This window comes from Wyeomyia smithii, chromosome 3, assembly GCF_029784165.1.
Source record: "Wyeomyia smithii strain HCP4-BCI-WySm-NY-G18 chromosome 3, ASM2978416v1, whole genome shotgun sequence".
NCBI lineage: Eukaryota > Metazoa > Arthropoda > Insecta > Diptera > Culicidae > Wyeomyia > Wyeomyia smithii.
Window position 1 is genome coordinate 245,728,470 of NC_073696.1, and position 19,349 is coordinate 245,747,818.

Consider the following 19,349-nt stretch of genomic DNA (forward strand, 5'->3'; position numbering starts at 1 on the left):
ATTGCAAGAAATGCATTGACATGGAACAGGCTCTCATAATTTTACGTTAATTTGCGGTTGTGTCTCATACGCTTTAAAAGTTTAGATTTTGACAAATGAAAGTTATCGAAGCATAATTCGTACTTCCGATTTTTGGTCGATGGCCAGCGATTTTCCACTGTGCACTGTTGGGACAACAATCTATTTAACCTTACACATCGATGCTCCTATTTTGAGTCAACTGTAAAGTGACAAAAAATGTTTTTGTTTACCTGTTAAGTCCTTACCAGTTGTAATTTTTCAATATACAACATCTCTCTGTATATACATAACATAACACTAGTCCGAAAATAGTACTACTTTAGTTGAACGATATGAATATATTATACGAACGTACTTATGATGCATTTCGCTCACTGCACTCTCTTCCAATTGCCAATGGGTAGTAACCACCATCAAGACGAGCTTTTCACTCAAGTCAAGCTCGTGCGAACCGCTCAAGGCAACCAGCAGATTCTCGGACTTGGCTGAGCGTTTCGACTGGCCGCTGCTCACCACGGCCGGTTAGTCTAAAGTTAGCTACCGAGTCATTCAGTTGGCTCGGTTGGAATCGCATCGGATGGCGGCACGGTAGACCGCCTCTTGTGAGCCTTCTTGCCCAGTGGGTGTTTTAGGTGTAACGCATTCAAAGGCCTGGTAGTGTTATTTGAATTTGGCGATCATTGCTACGAGCATTGGTAATCGAGCTCAGACTGCAGAACTTATATTGTGAAATATTGCTTACCGTACAGCCATGGTGAAAAGAATGGAAAATAAAAGTGACCTAGCGTGGATCTTGCCATCAGTGTGGTTTAATGTGCTTCGCTAGTAAAATTAAAACAAGGAAGACGCTGCGAATGAAGCACTGAATGTAGACGATCTGTGAGATCAACAGTTGTGAAACAGGCAGTTTTTACGCGGCACAACATCGGTGAAGCAAGTCAAGGAAAATCTGTGTGACATAATCACGTGTAGGGTTGCCGCAGATTTTGAGCTTAAAGCCAACGAAGAAAATATTGTTAAAGCCATTAGCGCTTGTATGAGCGACCTGTGTGTTTTTTTTCTCCTCTCGATTAGATGCTGCCGTGATCACCGGTTCAGCACGAAAGGTTTGTCAGCTTGCTTTGCTCAACATACTTAGTAATACCACCACAGCAGTTTTTACACCTCTGGTATGAGTTGCAATTAAACCCCGCTTTGGCTAGTGCTGATGCAGCAGAAATAATCGCTTAGATTGTATAATGCACAACTTTTACAGAATTTGTAGATCATGGACGGTCAGTATAGTGTACGAAGTAGTAGTCTCATAATATCGGCTGAGATTTACCCGCAGGTTATTATCGTTTGCAATCGAAATAGCTGTAGGCCTTGAATTTGGACTTTGAGAAAAATGTATGAACTTGACAAGAAGATGACGATGATCTTATGTCTTCACGTCATATGAATCAGCCGCCGTCGTTCGGTGGCATCGAAGCACATGTAAACCTGTTTGCCAAAGATAACCTTCGAGAAACGTAATTCTCTCTTTCTGTTTTGATGCGTTTTTTTTTTGGCATCATAATTCGATGTTGAACTTGAACTTGCGAGAGGAGATAGTTCTCGGCTGAAAGAGATGCAGAATTATCATTCAAAAAACCCAGAATTAATCACGCAATGCTCGAGTAGAATACATCCGGCAAGAGAAAGCGTTAATTAGCCGTTAGCATCATGCACTATTAGCACGTAAGTAGTTCGGAGTGTGGTTGAAAAAAAAAAAACTTTGTACGTAATATATATGCTCGGTTTTGCAATTTGGCTAGACATTGCAACGATTTGCAATAAATGGTGAGTGAGCTGACGAAACCAGAACAAGAACTAGAAATATATCACTTATGGTTTGGTTGCGCTTTTTCTTCGCAGATCTTAAATTAAGCGTATAAAATAATTTAAAAGTTCGATTTTAGGCTCTCTTAAATCATATGCTGATTCCTCGTTCAAGAATCTTTGCTAGAATTTTCAAAGAAAACAATAAAAACAAAGACAATAGAGCAAATCTACAATCGCGCTTCGAAAATAAGTAATTTTCCGTTTATAGTTATCATCTGAAAGTAAGAATTCAGTTACATAAATTTTCCACGCAGAGCCGTTAATTTTTTTCTAATTCATTATTTAACTTTGCTTTGACGACACTAGAAATCCAAAATAGCATTTTTTGTACAATAAATATATACATAAACTTCAGGAGCCGAAATCTTTGAAAACGGAAAATTGTAAAATGTTCCAAAAATTAAAAAAATTATCTTTCTAGTTAGCTGAATTTCAGGAAATGTGTTCTGAATATTCCATACAAAGTAATAAAAGCATGGCTGTAAATAATATTGAAAACCCAGAAACATTTTTCAGCCTTGCAATCCAACTGTTAAAACACGAATTAATCCACCTAGCGATGTGGTCTGACCTCTCACATTCGAAATCTATTCTTTGTTGAAATAAATTAGCATATATGGAATCAGGTAACATATTTGGTTTTATCGATATTGTTTCCTTCGTTTTGGAAATATATTCGACTGTAGAATGGCCCAATATTTTAGGTGTTTTCGGAGCCGGGATGATATCCTGAGACCAGAAATCAACTTTAGAAACCCTAGCTATTTTGAATTCCAAAGTGTCAACTTCTGGTCGCTGGAAACAACATAAAATGGATAAAAACTATCCATGGGTATTCTCGACACTCTGAGACCGGAAATCAACCCAATGTATCAATATGTGAAAAGTCAAGACGGCAACTTCCGGTGTCTGAAAACAACCTGAAATAGCCAAATACAACCCAATATGGACATTTTTGTGTGTTTTAGAAATATTTGTGTTATATTGATTTTTTTTTTTGTTTTGTTCACACAACATTTATTTGACACGGCACAATACAAATTAATGTTTCACGGAGCCAATTAAATCTAATGCCTTATGGTCTAGAATATCTTATAATCTAAAGGCAAATTCTTTACCCTCGCTGCCGACTACGAGCTGAAACTAAATCTAATACTAAAACTAACATGTTTTTTTTTTTGTTTCGCTGTTAAATTGGCACCTTGATGCTCTTCAAGTAGCTATAAATATGTAGCATGTATGGCAAGTTTCGCTGAGCGAGAATATCACGAACTGGCACATAGGGCTGTATTCCTCGGGCCCTGAGGGTATCAAAAAGTAGAGATCTGGCGCCGCAGAATTCAGCACACACCCAAACCACGTGTTCAATGTCTTGATACCCCAATCCACAAACGCAATGATTACTGCTCGCCAGCCCAATACGCAAGAGATGTGCGTCCAGCCCGTAGTGGTTGGACATAATTCGAGACACCATGCGAATGAAATCTCGTCCTACATCCAACCCCCGAAACCAAGGTTTGGTGGAAACCTTGGGGATGATGCTGTGTAGCCACCTCCCCAGTTCTCCCTTATCCCACGAGGCCTGCCAGTTGACAAGTGTACTTTGACGTGAAAATTTTAAAAATTCATTGTAGGCAATTGGTCTGTTATAAATATCACCGTTTGTTGCGCCCACCTTAGCCAAAGTGTCCGCTTTCTCATTGCCCGGAATGGAACAATGAGAAGGGACCCACACTAAGGTAATCTGAGAAGATTTTTCGGATAAAGCACTCAGATGTTCCCGTATTTTTCCCAGGAAATACGGAGAGTGCCTTACATCCTTCATCGATCGGAGAGCCTCAATAGAACTGAGACTGTCCGTAAAGATGAAGTAATGGTCCGTGGGCATTGTTTCAATAATCCCTAAGGTATACTGAATTGCAGCCAATTCTGCGACGTAAACAGAAGCAGGATTATCGAGCTTGTAGGAGGCGGTAAAATTATTATTGAAGATACCGAAGCCAGTGGACCCGTTGAGAAGTGATCCATCAGTATAAAACGCATTGTCGCAGTTTTTTGTTTTTATATTTGTTATAAAATATTTTAGGGATCTGCTGCACGAAAAATGATCCGGGATTCCACGAGTTCTTCCATCATGGATGTATCGAAAAACACAGTAGAAACAGAAGTATCTTATAAGTTGACACGATTGGAGGTGTATGAGGAAGGATTTATACTTTGAGACATGTGATTGAAATACACAGTCATGAAACGGGTTTGAGAATTAAGTTCAACTAGCCTATCGAAATTTTCAATTACCAAGGGGTTCAAAACCTCACATTTGATGAGAATACGAGTAGTCAGATCCCAAAAGCAGTCTTTTGATGGGAGAACGCCCGCCTAAACTTCCAAACTCATCGTATGGGTCGAATGCATGCAACCTAAGGCAATACGCAAACAACGATACTGCAATCGTTCCAGCTTGATTAAATGGGTGTTTGCAGCGGAGCGGAAGCAAAAACACCCGTACTCAAGCACCGACAATATCGTTGTTTGGTAAAGCCTTATGAGGTCTCCTGGGTGGGCGCCCCACCATGATCCAGTAATTATCCGGAGAAAATTCACTCTTTGTTGACATTTTTTCATCAGATACCGAACGTGACATCCCCAGGTGCCTTTCGAATCGAACCAGACACCAAGATATTTAGATACCAAAACCTGAGAAATCGTTTCACCCATTAACTGTAAGTGGAGCTGAGCAGGCTCACGCTTCCTAGAAAAAACTACTGTCTCAGTCTTCTCCGGAGAGAATTCGATACCTAGCTGTAAAGCCCAAGCAGACAAATTGTCCAAGGTATCTTGCAATGGTCCTTGCAAATCGGCAGCTTTGGCTCCTGTAACAGAGACCACGCTGTCGTCTGCAAGTTGTCTTATCGTGCATAAATTTGCCAGACATGCGTCAATGTCATTCACATAAAAATTGTGAAGAAGGGGGCTTAAGCATGAGCCCTGGGGAAGACCCATGTAGCTAATACGAAAAGTTGCCAAATCGCCATGCGTAAAATGCATTAGCTTTTCGGACAACAAATTACGCAAAAAATTGTTCAAAATTGGTGAAAATCCTTGTCGGTGAAGTTTGCCCGAAAGAATGTCAATAGAAACGGAATCAAAAGCCCCCTTAATGTCCAAGAACACAGATGCCATTTGTTCATTGCGAGCATAGGCTAGCTGAATATCTGTAGAAAGCAACGCAAGACAGTCATTCGTTCCTTTGGCACGGCGGAAGCCAAATTGAGTATCTGATAGTAGACCATTTGATTCGACCCAATGGTCTAAACGACGGAGTATCATTTTCTCCATCAATTTCCGGATACAGAATAGCATTGCAATCGGCCTATAAGAGTTGTGATCAGAAGCTGGTTTTCCCGGTTTTTGGATGGCGATCACCTTCACTTGCCTCCAATCCTGCGGTACAATGTTTTGCTCCAGGAACTTATTGAACAAGTTCAACAAGCGCCTCTTGGCATTGCCGGGTAGATTCTTCAACAAGTTGAATTTGATTCTATCTAACCCAGGCGCGTTATTGTTACAGGGCAGGAGGGCAACTGAAAATTCTGCCATCGTAAAAGGTGATTCTATCGCATCGTGGCCCGGAGACGTATCGCGAACAATGTTTTGCGCAGGAACAGACTCCGGACATACTTTCCTTGCAAAATCAAATATCCAACGACTTGAAGACTCCTCGCTTTCGTTGACCGTTATACGATTTCGCATTCTTCGGGCTGTGTTCCAAAGAGTGCTCATCGATGTCTCCCTCGACGTTTCGTTCACGAATCGGCGCCAATATCCACGTTTCTTTGCTCGGACCAGGCTTTTGAACTTGGTCTCAAGCTCCAAATACCGCTTAAAGTCGTCGGGTTGACCTTTCACCCAAAAGAAGGCCTTAAACGCGTCGGATTTTTCCGTGTAGACATCGGAGCACTCTTTGTCCCACCACGGAGTGGGAGGCCGTTCTTTGATCGTCACGCCGGGATATTTCATCGTTTGGGCTTGCAACGCGGCGTCGAGAATCAAGCCCGCGAGGAGGTTGTATTCTTCAAGTGGTGGGTGATGTTGAATCGACTCGACAGCTTCTGATATCATTTCCTCGTATAATTTCCAATCGATATTCCGTGTGAATATCAAGTGATCGCGTGCGAGTTGAACCACTATCAATTGAAATTTGAATAGGCAAATGATCGCTACCGTGGGGATCAAGGACTACCTTCCATATGCAATCCAACCGTAGCGATGTTGAACATAAAGATAAATCTAAAGCACTGGGGCGCGCTGGAGGTTTCGGAACGCGTGTCATATCCCCGTTGTTTAATATTGTCATGTCGAAGTCGTCGCAGAGGTTATAGATCAAAGAGGAACGGTTATCATTAGAAGGGGAACCCCAAGCCACGCCGTGAGAGTTAAAATCTCCCAAAATCAAACGTGGCGAGGGAAGAAGTTATATTAAATCAAAGAGCAGCCGTGGCCCAACCTGTGCTCTGGGAGGAATATATATTGAGGCAATACAAAGCTCTTTACCTTGTATTGTCATTTGACATGCGACAGCTTCGACGCCTGGGACCGTGGGGAGGTTAATACGATAGAAGGAATAGCACTTTCTAATCCCTAGAAGTACTCCTCCGTAAGGGGTGTCTCGGTCGAGGCGAATTATATTAAAATCATGGAAGCTAAGATCTACATTTGAAGTGAGCCAAGTTTCACAGAGGGAAAATGCATCGCATTAATGCTTATTAATCAAAACTTTAAATGAATCAATTTTGGGGATGATGCTTCTACAATTCCACTGTAAAATAGAGATAGAATCCTTCATCTCAGCCGATGAATTAGCCATCGAAGGATACGATCGCTGCAAGGAGGGGCCATTTAGCAGTCAACTGCTTCAAAAACGTTTTAACTGTTGGTAGAAATGCCAGCAGAAGACTTTTAAGAGGATCAGTTATGTTGAAATTTTCAAAAATCCAGTCCACAATATCTGAAAACTTCAGCAGTCCAGATTCTGGCTGAATCTTGGACGAAAAAGGAGGAACAGTTGGGTTTTTTGATGTTCCTGGAAGTGCCGGAAACTCCTTACTTGAATTCAGTTTTGCCAATCCCGGAGGAGTTTGCTTCGGATTTTCTACAGCACTTTTTTGTTTTTTAGTATCAGTCACTTCAGATGGAGACCTTCTCTGTCCTTTCCTAGGAAGCCTAGGAGAAGAAAGGTTTTTCCTCTTCCTAGATTTCCCGGGTTCAACAAAAGAAGATTCCCCAACTGAATCGTCAGAATCAGACTCATCGGATGGCAAGACCTCGAAGAGATTCGGGGAAACCAGTTTGGTGGCAGCGGCCTCTTCGAGCATTTCTGCGAAAGTGCGCTTAGAGCGCTCTTTCAGAGACCGCTTGATCTTGTCTTGGCGCTGTTTGGACGCGTCCTCACAGTCAGACTCGATTCGCTGACCACACCGTCAATCTCAACTACGCGAGCTGGAATGTACACGTGGTACTCCCGCGTGAAGAGCTCACAAGCAGCAATCTCGTTTGCTTGCTTGAGGTCAGACACCAAAACACGCAGCTTATTCGGGCGTACTTTGGTAATTTCAGTCACGGCTGTAAACCGTGCCAGATCTTTACATATTTGCATTGTGTTCAATGCTTTCACTTTCGGCTGGAAAAATACAGCCCCAATACCAACTTTGCCTTCCGGATACTGCTTAAGCCGATGGGTAGCTTCCTGCGGGGTTCCATTCTTAACCCTTGGAACTTTGTATCCGGGAGGGCTAGGCGGTAGAACGAGCGGGTTTTCATCCCCGCGTTCGTCGTCCATGTTGGACGCGTAAGCCACAGAAAAAAAAAACAAGAAAAAAAAAACTACTTATCTTCTGCAGCCGCTCTCCACCGCAATCAGCGCACGGGCGATGCCAATCTCCAGTCCTTCACACAAGAGTCCGCTAGCAAAAGCTGCAGCCGCTCCAGCCACACAGCAGCACCAGTACAGCCAAACAGCAGTACGCCGGGTACTGGATCTCTCGCAGTAGCGACACAACGTACAGTCTGTGGCGTACGGTAGCAATAGGCGATGATGCGTTCTTTTGTCTTCAATAGACGACGGCAACGAGCAGCAGTGCACACGCAATACAATGCACGGTGACCTTGAAGGCGATTAACTGGTCGGCACTATCGAGATCGAAATGAAATTGCAACCGAACACGACGAGAGCACAACTCGGAATGAATATATTAATATTTGTCCGTTCTGATATACTAATATTTCATAAGTTGGCTTTGAAATGTGGCTTTTTGTTTATAAACAGTTATCATTGTAGCGCTGATGAAAACTGGCTGAATAAAATTTTGCAAAATGACGGTGAAGTTTCTTAAGAAATAGCAAAACCCATTGGCTGCTCACAGATCATGGTTACAAAAACCCTAAAATGCCGGAGGAAATCAAAAACACGAGGGTGGAAAATGTTAATTTGGAGAATATTGAAGAAAGTGACAGGTTGAGAGAGAGAGAGAGAGAAAGTAACCTAAGTCAATGACTATCATGAAACCAAACAAGATAAGAGAAAACAATGAGTGCAGGAGAATATTAAAAAGTGAGTGAATAGAAGAGGACAACGTAAAAAATTGTGATTTCCCGCTATCATTAGCAATAGCGCTCACCGTGCAACGCACGTTCTGTTAACCGTAGTTCAGTCAATGGTCAATTCGATAAGACGGCATCCATAAAGTACGTCACGCATATAGGGGAGAGAGGGGGTTCAGAAATTCGTGTCGATTTGTGACGTAGTGAGAAGGCGAGGTATATCGTTGTGTGACGTCACATGAAAAATATTTAAAAATGAAAAATTCACTGGAAAAATTGTTCAGTTTAACTTCTTTTCATTCACAAGTTTTTATTAATAATCAAACTGAAACTAATCAGACAAACACAATAACAGCAGTTCTAACTTACAACAACTGACTTGTTAGGTCAGTAGGTCACTTGGTGCATTGGAACACTCACGGTTCAAAATGACGTGATGTACTCTTCCTGGGGGGTCGTCAATGTGTGACAAAAAGTGGCAAAAGAGACCGGGGGAGTAAAACTTAATAAAAATTGGCGTGAAGTGGATGTCGCCTAACAACATTCGAATTGTTGTGAATGCCAATGGAAGTCGATTTCTCGAATGTCTTTTATCGGAAGGACTTAAGGTGACATCCCAAAAATGGAAATAACATCTTGCTTAATGCATTCCACGGACTCTAGAAATGGGTTCCGCTTGCTATAAGTTTAACTAGCCTTAGAAATGTCAAATGAAGCTTCTTTCATATCCGTGTCATTTTTATGCATCAACTCGAGTTCGTCAGGGTCAGACCCATTTGGGGAACCAGGACTTTCTGCTGATGCCTCCAACCAACCAGCTTCGGAAGAGTTTTCCTTGCTGTTATTGTGTATGTCTGATTAGTTTCAGTTTGATTAATAATAAACACTTGTAAATGAAAAGAAGTTAAACTAAACAATTTTCCAGTGAATTTTCCATTTTTAAATATTTTCCATGTGATGTCACACAACGTTATACCTTCCCTCCCCCCTACGTCTCAAATCGAATTTCGGAACCCCCTCTTCCCCCTATATGCGTGACGTACTTTATAAAAGCCGCCTAATTTCATATCGACAATTTCTGTGCATTTTTTTCTTCGATCGTAAAAGTGAAACTTGGCCGCTTTCAGGCTTCACGTTCCAAAGTCCGATTGAGCTGAAGTTTTGCTTAGGGACTTTTTTCGAGAAGGCGAAGCATACTGCTAAACCAGATTCGAACTTCACGTTTCACGTTTATCGTTTTATCACGTTTCTCTCCGCAGCATTCGAACCATAAATAAAATTTTCATGAATTTTATTAGTTAAAAGCATGCTTGTCTCTTCTCCTCAGAAAACCTCTTGAGTGCAGGAGAACATCTTGCACTGCGAAAACAGCTGCTCTCACACTAAAGAGCAAATCAACGCACATGCAAGAAGAGAAGGACGGATGATTTTTATCTGGTGAGCTTCCTGAAAACACCGCGGGAAAATCTGAAATCTCGCTCTTGCTAGACAATGAACTATGGTGTACTTTCTCACACGTATGGACATCACGCACAATAATTAGACAGCAGAGCTATCTGCGGTGCGTTTTACAGTTTGTTTCTTGAGCATGGCAGAGAAGGAAAAAAGAATGGGAGAAAACAAAAGAGACTGCGTGCCGGTCGAGTTTACTCTGGTTGAATTCGTTTTCGCGGTGTAGCTATACGAGGACTACACTTTTGCCCGGTAGGTTTTTTTTCACTTTCCGGACTACTCGCCAGTGAACACTGTGGTGTACTTCTGCGTTTTCTCTGTTTCTCTCTGTTTCTGTTTTCTCTCTTGTTTCTATCAGATGTGGGGTGAGCTGGATGTGTGTTTGTCTCTCTGTAAGTTGGTTGAGGCTTTTTGGAGTGGAGAGAGTAGCAGTGTGGTGAAAGCATTTGCTACACACAGGCTTATACTGAAAGAGAAGTGCGCGGTAAATTTTTTCTCCGCTCTTTCCACTTACTGAGGAGAATGACAAGTATGGTTAAGGGTTCGAGAGGTAGCCCGTTCTTTCGGCACTATTTTTTCAAATCGGTTCTGAGATAAAAGATATTCGTAATTTTCACATTTTGCACATAATGCTCAAACTACAACGCAACCTATGAGGCAACTAGACCTTTCATCTGACACTAAGGGCCCTGCAATAGAAGGCGAGTCGACCCGACTCGACCATGTATTTTAAATGAGACGAGTTGCTCGTCAAAGCTTCTGTTATATGGCCCTAATTTAGTTAAAATCGAATCAGCAATCTTCGAGTAAAGTGAGTGAGTGAGATTAAAAAATAAAAATCAGCTCGTCGAACTGTATGGAATGGTATGTGACATGACATTCGGCACATAGCACAGTGGTTTGAAACGTGAAAAACGTGATCGTCAGCATTATGAGTGTGAAATGTTATTTGAATGGTATAGTGTATTCGAAAAAGTTTAGTAGATCTCAAGGAGTAACTTTTGATGAAAGTAGATTTTTGATTAATCCACCTAAAACCTGAAAAAACTATTTTTTTTACCTGTCAAGTCAAAGCGAATCATATGTAGAAAAGCTTTGCTTAAGGCATTTTGGTTCTATCACTTGAAAATCGACAGCATACAGGTAGTTTTATACACAGACATTCTTAATTTTTTTACAAATCAAAAAACACCAAATAACTTTTCTGATGTGATTCCAGAGGCCTACTATATTCGCGTCATTTGATCATATTTGGAAAATACGTCGTTCTGCCGAACACACTTTGAGCAAATTTTTTACTTGTCTATGGGGTTTATGACGTTTTTGATGAAAAATTGTATTTTTTCAAACTAAAATATCTTGCAAAACTGCAAAAACAACCGTCTACACTGGAAAGATAGAGTTTAACACTAGCTCTTCTAGATGGTTTCTCTGATTTCTTGCAATCTCTTAGTGACTTGGACGTTAGTAGAAAAATTAATTTTGTTTTTATTTTTCAGTATTTTTTTTTTTTTTTGATTTTTTTTTCTTTAAATAGATACAGAATCGAAAGGGCCATTTGATTTGAAAAAGTGCGAAAATCATTTCTGTTTATTACACTCTACATTATTTCGAAAACATGTAGATAGAACAAATTGATTTTTGCCAAAAATAATTACTGTGACGCTAGTGTGTGTAAATTCCATGATTGTTTTCAAGCAAGATTGGCAGCATGCTTTGATATTTTTCATGGTTGCATTGTAGAAAATAGCTCTGAGACAGATGCCGTCAATATTTAATGTGAGATCTTCGATTTAGGCAGCTATATTTTAGTAGAAAAGAAGCAAAAATCGGTTCTTGAATCAAATAACTCATATACCTATTGTAAATTTTTTGCTCCGATTGCCTATACATTTTTATTCCTATTAAGCAAGTGTCAACGAATGAAGCGGCATGGTTGCACCTGCAGAATTTTCCGAAGACAACTCTCAACGATAGAAGAAGGCGGTCTTTCTTGATCCGGTATTGAACAACACACGAAGATGACAAAAAATAAAAATCATGAGGCTTTTCATATCGCATTTTTCACAAGTTTCGCCAATGCAATAGACGTAGAAAAACTGAATTTTAATTAGTAAATTAATTATGTATAATCAATTGCTCGACAACTCACACCGACATAAACTAAATTTTATGTACCTATCTACAAAAAAGTCTCCGAATTGAGAAGCAGTAAAGTTTGTTTACTTAGTTTATCATAATTTTCTCTACATTTTTGTACCAAAACAAACAAGTGAATGAAAATTTCAGTAGTTTTTATACAAAAAACACGATATGTGATTGGTTTTCCGAGCGCCACCCGTTTATTTCAGAAAAAAAAATTGATTTATTCTGCAAATTGTATTTTTGCACTATAAGTTTTTACAATTTTCGTGAAGTTTTGGTAGATCTTATTGGTATTAAATAAACTCTTCACGCGAGTAATATATAAAATTTTGATACTTGTCGTGCCATTTGCAAAAGCCAACTATTAGTGCAGGACAATTGCGGGGCTAGCTCTACAATCCTATTGATACTAACAGTCTCTCCCGAGCCGGAGCCGGAACATACAACGGTTGGCTTGTTAGGCCAGCTAGGTGGTTTTTGTACAACCTTGAAATGGCAATGTAACGCCAGTCTCACAAACACTATATAAATTAGTAAAATTTAGCAGCAACATTTGTTTAGCATTGTTCTGAGGTTTTCTGACATTTTCTAACCCCAGTTCAAGGTTTTGACGTTTTAGCGCTAGCTGGTAATTTTCGAACGGGTTTTAAACAGCTTAGAGCTTAGAGAAAACTTTCGTTGTGATGCCGGTCAATTTATTGAATATCAATATTCATTTCATTTTTTTCATATGTTCTTATACCTGTAGTAAACAACATGATGGTTTTGAAACAAAATCGTCGAACCTGTAGTGAGTTCTTTTGAGCGTTACTTATCATGATAATTTTCATAGTAAAGTGCATGACTATTTTGCCACTAACCCGAAAAATAACGACAACGAATTATAATTATAATTAACTATATTTGAACAAACTTTGAAAACCAAATTACCACCCAATCGTCGTTGATTCTACTGGGTGTGCCACTTCCTTCAGCGCAGAATTATTAGTGCGGCCGTTTGTCAAGGTTAGCCTCCACCAGAAGCGTACAACCGAATTTTAAATGCATTGTACATCGCACGGCGCGCGACCGTGCATATGGAAACCGTGATGGACCCATCATTAAAGCGAGGTTCAGTGACACTCTCGTGGACGCCGAAGCATGGCCAGTTCCGAGTTTTTCAGCTCGCTTCCATTCCATCGACTACCGTATCCATCAGCACCAAGCACCAGAGACGTTATTGCAAACGACTAAGTAGATTGTTTGTAAACATATTGTCACCGCGCCACCAACCCAACCAGTGTGATCCATGTTTGTGTTGTTCAATGTTTCGGACGTGTCCGTAGATATAAAGCCGGCTGCACAATGGCACTGTTTGACGTTGCCCTCTGTACGATCCGCATCTACCAGTAGGTCAATAGGTGCTGCTGTTTGTGAAGCCCGCCCGTCGTTGGTTTAATAAGGCCGCTAGGACGCGCTAGATATATACTTAGGCAAAATGAAACTAAGCATTTTGTTTGTCTATCATGATGCACTCGGGCAATCTTTTACTAGCGAGTATTGATAGATTTATGTGCTCACTATCTAAACACTGAACAAATTGTTTGTCTTGGTCATTTATTTTGATTTATCGGTTCTTGTTCAGTAGAAAGTTATTTATGTTGTGGTGCAGATATAGACTCGGAGTGTGTAATCAAAAAGGAAATTGTCAGATTTTCCAAAAAAAAAATCCTTTTTCTCCAGTTTGTCAACTTTTACTCAGAATTATGTGGAAAAGTTTTTGTTGTTCTGAAAACGATTGTTATGAGAGATCCAAGTTCATGTGCTCATGTTTTATAGCGTCTAAGTAATACTTAACCATGAATAGTGAAATTGCAATCATTTTCAAAAGTTGTTGCGAAAAATAAGCATTCTATGGTGTTCCCACATAATTCTCCACTGCAAACACTTTGTGTTGACCAGCCGAGCACAACCAGTTAGTAGGTATTAGTTTATTTTCAATGCCGATCGAAAAACAATTAACAGAATGGCGCAAACCACTCATCAAACCGATTTCTAGCGCCAGCCGAAGCAACTCCCGCTGATTTTCACTATGGCATGTGCCCCTCTCAATCAATTTATTAAAACAGAAGTCATATGAATGAACATTTGCTCGTGATGATAGCCGTACTATTTATGAAGTGCTATCTTGTTCCCGTTGTGTGTTTACGATCGCAGAAATAATTTTGAAATGCCGTAAATTGGAAGAAATTTTGGAGTGTTAGTTTGAGGACATGTTACTTGAACAAATGAGCACATGTTACTCGAACAAATAAAAAAAATCAGTTATTATCGTGAAATACAGTGGAGCCGTTTGAATGTTTTATTGCAAGTTTGTACAGTTGTTTGGTTTTGATAGAGATTGATATAGAGATTTTCCGAAAAGAACTATTTAAATACTAAAAAAAAAATGAATGAACTTATTGGCAAAGTTGTACATTTGATTGATACATAAATACTATCGCGAAAAATAAATTAAATCACTCAATGGTTTTGATATTTCTCTCATCACGCAGAGCCAACTGAAAGAACTGCAATGATTCGAACAATACCGAGTTTGGTTTAACTTGAAATTTCGTGGCCTACGACGCTTGCATCCAACCTGAAAACGCAATGGAAGAGGCAACTACCGAAGCAGCTGGTAATCAATCAGTATCCAGAGAATGTCCCAGTCAACTGCCGACAGTGATTGAGTATATTACTGGTATTTTTCACGCATTTTTTTTTTTTTTTTGTTACAAAATTCGAAAAACATAATACTTCCATAATTTCAGGACTGGACTTAATTTTAACTGTGATCATAGTCCTAACAATCGTACTAAGTATTGCAACGTTCGTGATATGCGGCCAGGCTATAACGAGAGTGCTGAGGCAGTCGCCCAAACGGTTTAAAACCAAAACCATCATCGTTCTACTGATCTATCCGGTAACTTTCAACTTCTTTGCTAATGAAACACCGAGGGTGGTAGTTCTCCAACCGTCACGCAATCATTAATTTCATTTTTTTTTTGTATCCTCGACAGGTAGTGGCAGCGCTGGCGATAATATCAATTCTCATACCCAAGGCGTACTTCATTTGCGATACGGTATCGCATATCTATTTCATGATCTGTGCCTACGTGTTCTACAGGTAAGCACTTCGAGCGTGTTTCAAATCGATGCATGAAAATGGAAATAGAGTCCGCTAAGCGCGATTGATGGCATCTAATTTCCAACGGATAACAATACGATTCCAGAAAGCTACCGTAAAGCTGTTACCAATTAAACAAGTGCTCGTTAGTAATTTTACTATGAATTTAGTCTTCTTATAGATTACGTGGGTGGAGAGGATAGTTTCATCAAATCGACAGATTCGGAAACGTTCAACACCAAAACACCGCCATGCTGTTGCTGTCTATTTTTCCTGAAGCGGACGGCTGTCACCAAGTTAGTAATTAGTACTATGATAATGGTTGGATGTGAAAAATTATTATTACCTTAAACGATATTGAACGGAAACGCGTACTTTTCCACACCACTTATCTTATTAATTCTATATCACTCAATAAAAGATTAATTTTTTTCTCATTTCTAGAAATCGGCTACTATTCACAAGACTTTTAATTCTCCAACTTCCGATAGTGCAGAGTTTGCTGTTTTTAGGACTCAATGTTGTCTTTGTGGAAGATACTGTAAGTATACTTAACTCGAATGTCTATTTTTTTAATTCTGTCGAAATTTAGAATTTTTCAATTCATTTTAACCGTAAAATGATACAAATTAGCAATTCACTATTAGCACATTACTTACTTGCTTAGTTGGCTAAGTTTTAGACTACAACCCAGAAAAATATTGTTGGCACCCGAGATCTGTTTAAAAATATTGGTATTAGAAACATCATTATTCATTTGCTTCGTATTTACCTAAAAGTGAATTTATCGTAAATTTTGAAAATTCAGAGAATATTCTTGATGCAGCTTATTTTAGGTACTATTAAATCGAACAGCGAACCCATCTAAATTTGAGTATTCTTCCAGGAAAATTTTAACCAAATAATTCTATACTTTGTACCATTCATCGTCCTTTCGATCATCATTGGAGTATGGGGACTAAATATAGCAGTTCGGATGGTAGACTCTTATAATGCGGAACTTAAATCAATGGTAAGTTTATACAACAGAGAACTACCGTACCATCAAAGCAACTGAATCATCGTAATTTCTCTTCCCCAGGCAAAATATTTTGCTCTGCAGGCGGTGCTAATGTTCTGCAAAGTTCAGCCTTTAGTGATAATGGTCATTATCACCTATGTCACACCGCGATGTGATTATCCCCTGGTGTTGCAAGTACAAAAAAATGGTTAGCTGTGCTCACGGATATGAAGTTCAACCGGTAGATATATGTTTACTAATGCTACTTTTCATTTTAGCCGTGTTTCAAATGTGTCTCTGTGCGGAAATGTTGGTCCTATCAATATGGGCCTTCTATTTATACAAAACTCCCAGTAAAAATCGAAACTTGCTTGCCACGACGGAAACCAACTAAGCAGCTGAGCTTCGAAGGAACTATCGAATAGCATCGACCAAAATTTTTGTGTATTTCGATGTCGTGATTCAATGTGATATACAAATACTGAATATATATGATGGAAAAGTAATGTAGTAAACCTATTATTTCAAGTCGAATAAATTATCCCATTTTCTAACGGTCACACAAAAACCGTTTTATTACTTCCAGAAAACTTTCAATACCATCATCATGTCTTGTCCCAATGTAAGTTTATCAACTTAATGACAATCTACTCTGTTATGGTTCAAGAAAAAAATCAATAACTAACCTGTTGAAGAGATTCAGAAGTATTCAAAGTATTTTCGTTTCTCAAGCACCAAAACAACACCATCCATTTGTGTATTCAATAAATTGATATTTCCGTAAAATTGGAACTGATTATTTTAATAAATCAAACGGCCATCGACAAACGAACCAGCGGCGTCAACTTAAATATCATTATCGCTATCGTCCTCGTCGACTGCTTCCTGCCCGGCTCGAGTGGCTGCAGCGTACAATTCATCCGGAACCACCTGATGCCTTCCTTCAGATGCCTGGCACACCCAGCTCAACTCCAGCTTAAAGTCCTTATCTTTCAGTTCGTCATGCACTTGATAAATGCTAATGGTAAAATGTATAAGTTAGTTAGAATCTTGTTTTAAACAATACTAAGGTTTACTACTTACATTTTACCGGCAGTGGTGATCAAATCATTGACAGTCATATCTGAAAGCTTTAGTTTTTCGATTTCCGTTTTAGCTGTCTGTTTAGCTTTTCCAACTGCACATCCGAAATAGCCCTGCAAAACATATTACAATTAACTGTTCAACTTCAATATTTCGAAATAACAAAGTACTCACGCACGAGAATCCCGAAGGATCTATCATGTACATTTCAGGACCATTTTCCTCGGTCCAAGAGGCCAAAATTACACTCACACCAAAGGGTCGCACTGCACTGTACAACGTGTAGGCGTGGAAATAACTTGCAAGCCGGTCATTGAGCTGCTTCAATGGAATAGGTTTGTCGTACTGTTGTCGATAATTTGAGGCCTCCTGGCGCGCCAAATCTACCACAGCTCGACCGTCCGCAATCATTCCACTAATTGCCTACAAGATAAAAGAGAGATTTAATATTCCTACCACTTCGCTATTTATTAGCTAACCGACTAACCATTCCAATCGAAGTATCAATGGTGAAAATTCGAGTTCCTGATTCTGGCTCGTACAATTTGCTGGTTATAAGCTTTTCCACTGCCAGCACAACTCCATCCTTTCCACGCAAGCCAATAACAGTTCCGCTGTTTTCTACTGATTTCGCGGCATATTCAATCTGGAACACTCTTCCGTCAGGAGAAAATTGAGATGCAGACAAATCATACTAGAAGAAAATAGAACGCATAGAATCATCAAGCCATAATACAAACCTAACCTTTAAAGCTTTAAAAGTACAAGTTAGGCGAATAACTTTTTATCCTTCACCCAATTCATTTGAATATATCAATTCCAACTTACACCAGTTCCAATTGAGCTCATTTTGAGAAAGTATCACAAACTGGTAGCAATAACAACCTATTATGTGCAATAGTAAGATGAAACAGCACAAAATTCACAAATGCGATGAATGAGAAACACAAATCTAGCGGATGACAGTTCGTCAACTAAACCCGGCGGGCTAACTTCAACCTTAAAATCAAACGACTTTACGAAAATGGCTCAGTAAATAAGGGAGCATTTTTATGTTACGTAGCATGGCGTTTGATAATTTTAATACCCCACGTAACGCAATTTTGTATATTGGCCTCACGCTGCGTGATGTTATATCCGGAGTGATTCGCGATTAGGGCTCAACTAACAAAATGTAAACAAATGGTTTTATTACACTATTGAACTTGAAAAGACTTACGAAATTCATGAATAGAATCCTTTCTTTTGTATAAATCGATAAAATTATTTAAATCAAGCTTTTAGTGAAGGACGATAAAGCAGTTTACCCACAACAAAAGATACTTTGGAACTAGGCCCTTTACATTGTTTTGAAGCAACGGCAGAGATGCCAGATATACAGTCAAATCTGTATTATACAGACTTTCTGTGTTGCGATACAGACACGCATAAGCCTACAGATTTTATACAGACATTTAGTATAATACAGATATTACACAGATATCTGATATTCTACATAATGGTTTTACCAGTATACACAAAAAAAAAACGAACACAAAAACCAAAAGTCACTGTAGCCGTTGCTGGAAAAAGTGAACTAGGAACTGAACACTTTGCTGAACATATTAATCTTGCGTTTTTGAGAGTGAAATCATGACAACGGGAATCGAGTCAGGCTATCGGGGTTTTTATCGGCCCTGTGGGCACTAATCTGCCTGTTTCGCCCCCAGTAACAAACAGCTGATTGTCTCGATCGATTGCCATGCAGGTTATATTGGTGAAAAGACCGTTTGTTCTATTCGGAGCAATATCCAACGTTGAAGAATTGTTTAAAATGTCCCAAACCTTGAAGGTACTATTTTTATAACCGCGAGACTTCTGCCATCATGTATCAGTTTAGCTACATTACGACGAACGACGATTTTTATCACGGGAAAGACTCTTACTTCTATGTGTTACTTAGATTTAAAAGATAAATTAGTTATCGATTAATCGACCAACTATGATAGACTCGAAAAATAACAATCAAAACAAGCAATAAAACAAAACAATCTGACA

At 39.5% G+C, this 19,349-nt stretch overlaps 3 protein-coding genes across 6 annotated transcripts in view; 1 reads left to right on the top strand and 2 right to left on the bottom strand.

Annotated features, from left to right (window-relative positions):
• LOC129729749 (arrestin domain-containing protein 3-like) overlaps positions 1–16,833 on the bottom strand; it is a 43,029-nt gene extending 26,196 nt beyond the window's left edge. The window contains exon 1 of the mRNA XM_055688563.1: positions 15,889–16,833. The gene's annotated coding sequence lies outside the window, so the exon portion shown is untranslated. The remainder of the gene's footprint in view (positions 1–15,888) is intronic.
• LOC129729750 (organic solute transporter alpha-like protein) lies at positions 539–16,749 on the top strand. 4 transcript variants are annotated; one of them, XM_055688564.1, is made up of 9 exons: positions 539–1,127; positions 14,616–14,803; positions 14,874–15,025; positions 15,123–15,229; positions 15,400–15,525; positions 15,674–15,770; positions 16,116–16,241; positions 16,311–16,437; positions 16,508–16,749. In XM_055688564.1, exons 2-9 carry the CDS (start codon positions 14,713–14,715, stop codon positions 16,621–16,623), a joined length of 942 nt encoding a protein of 313 aa, XP_055544539.1. In that variant the 5' UTR covers positions 539–1,127; positions 14,616–14,712; the 3' UTR covers positions 16,624–16,749. The 4 variants fall into 4 exon arrangements, with proteins under 4 accessions (XP_055544539.1, XP_055544541.1, XP_055544542.1 ...); XM_055688566.1 differs by lacking the exon at positions 539–1,127 and adding an exon at positions 1,299–1,740; XM_055688567.1 differs by lacking the exon at positions 539–1,127 and adding an exon at positions 13,498–14,043.
• Positions 16,834–16,981: 148 nt separating the features above from the next.
• Positions 16,982–18,299, bottom strand: LOC129729752 (proteasome subunit alpha type-3). The gene is made up of 5 exons (XM_055688571.1): positions 18,141–18,299; positions 17,800–18,006; positions 17,487–17,735; positions 17,313–17,425; positions 16,982–17,247 (listed from the first exon to the last, which is right to left on the bottom strand). Exons 1-5 carry the CDS (start codon positions 18,159–18,161, stop codon positions 17,076–17,078), a joined length of 762 nt encoding a protein of 253 aa, XP_055544546.1. The 5' UTR covers positions 18,162–18,299; the 3' UTR covers positions 16,982–17,075.
• Between the last annotated feature and the right edge of the window lie 1,050 nt (positions 18,300–19,349).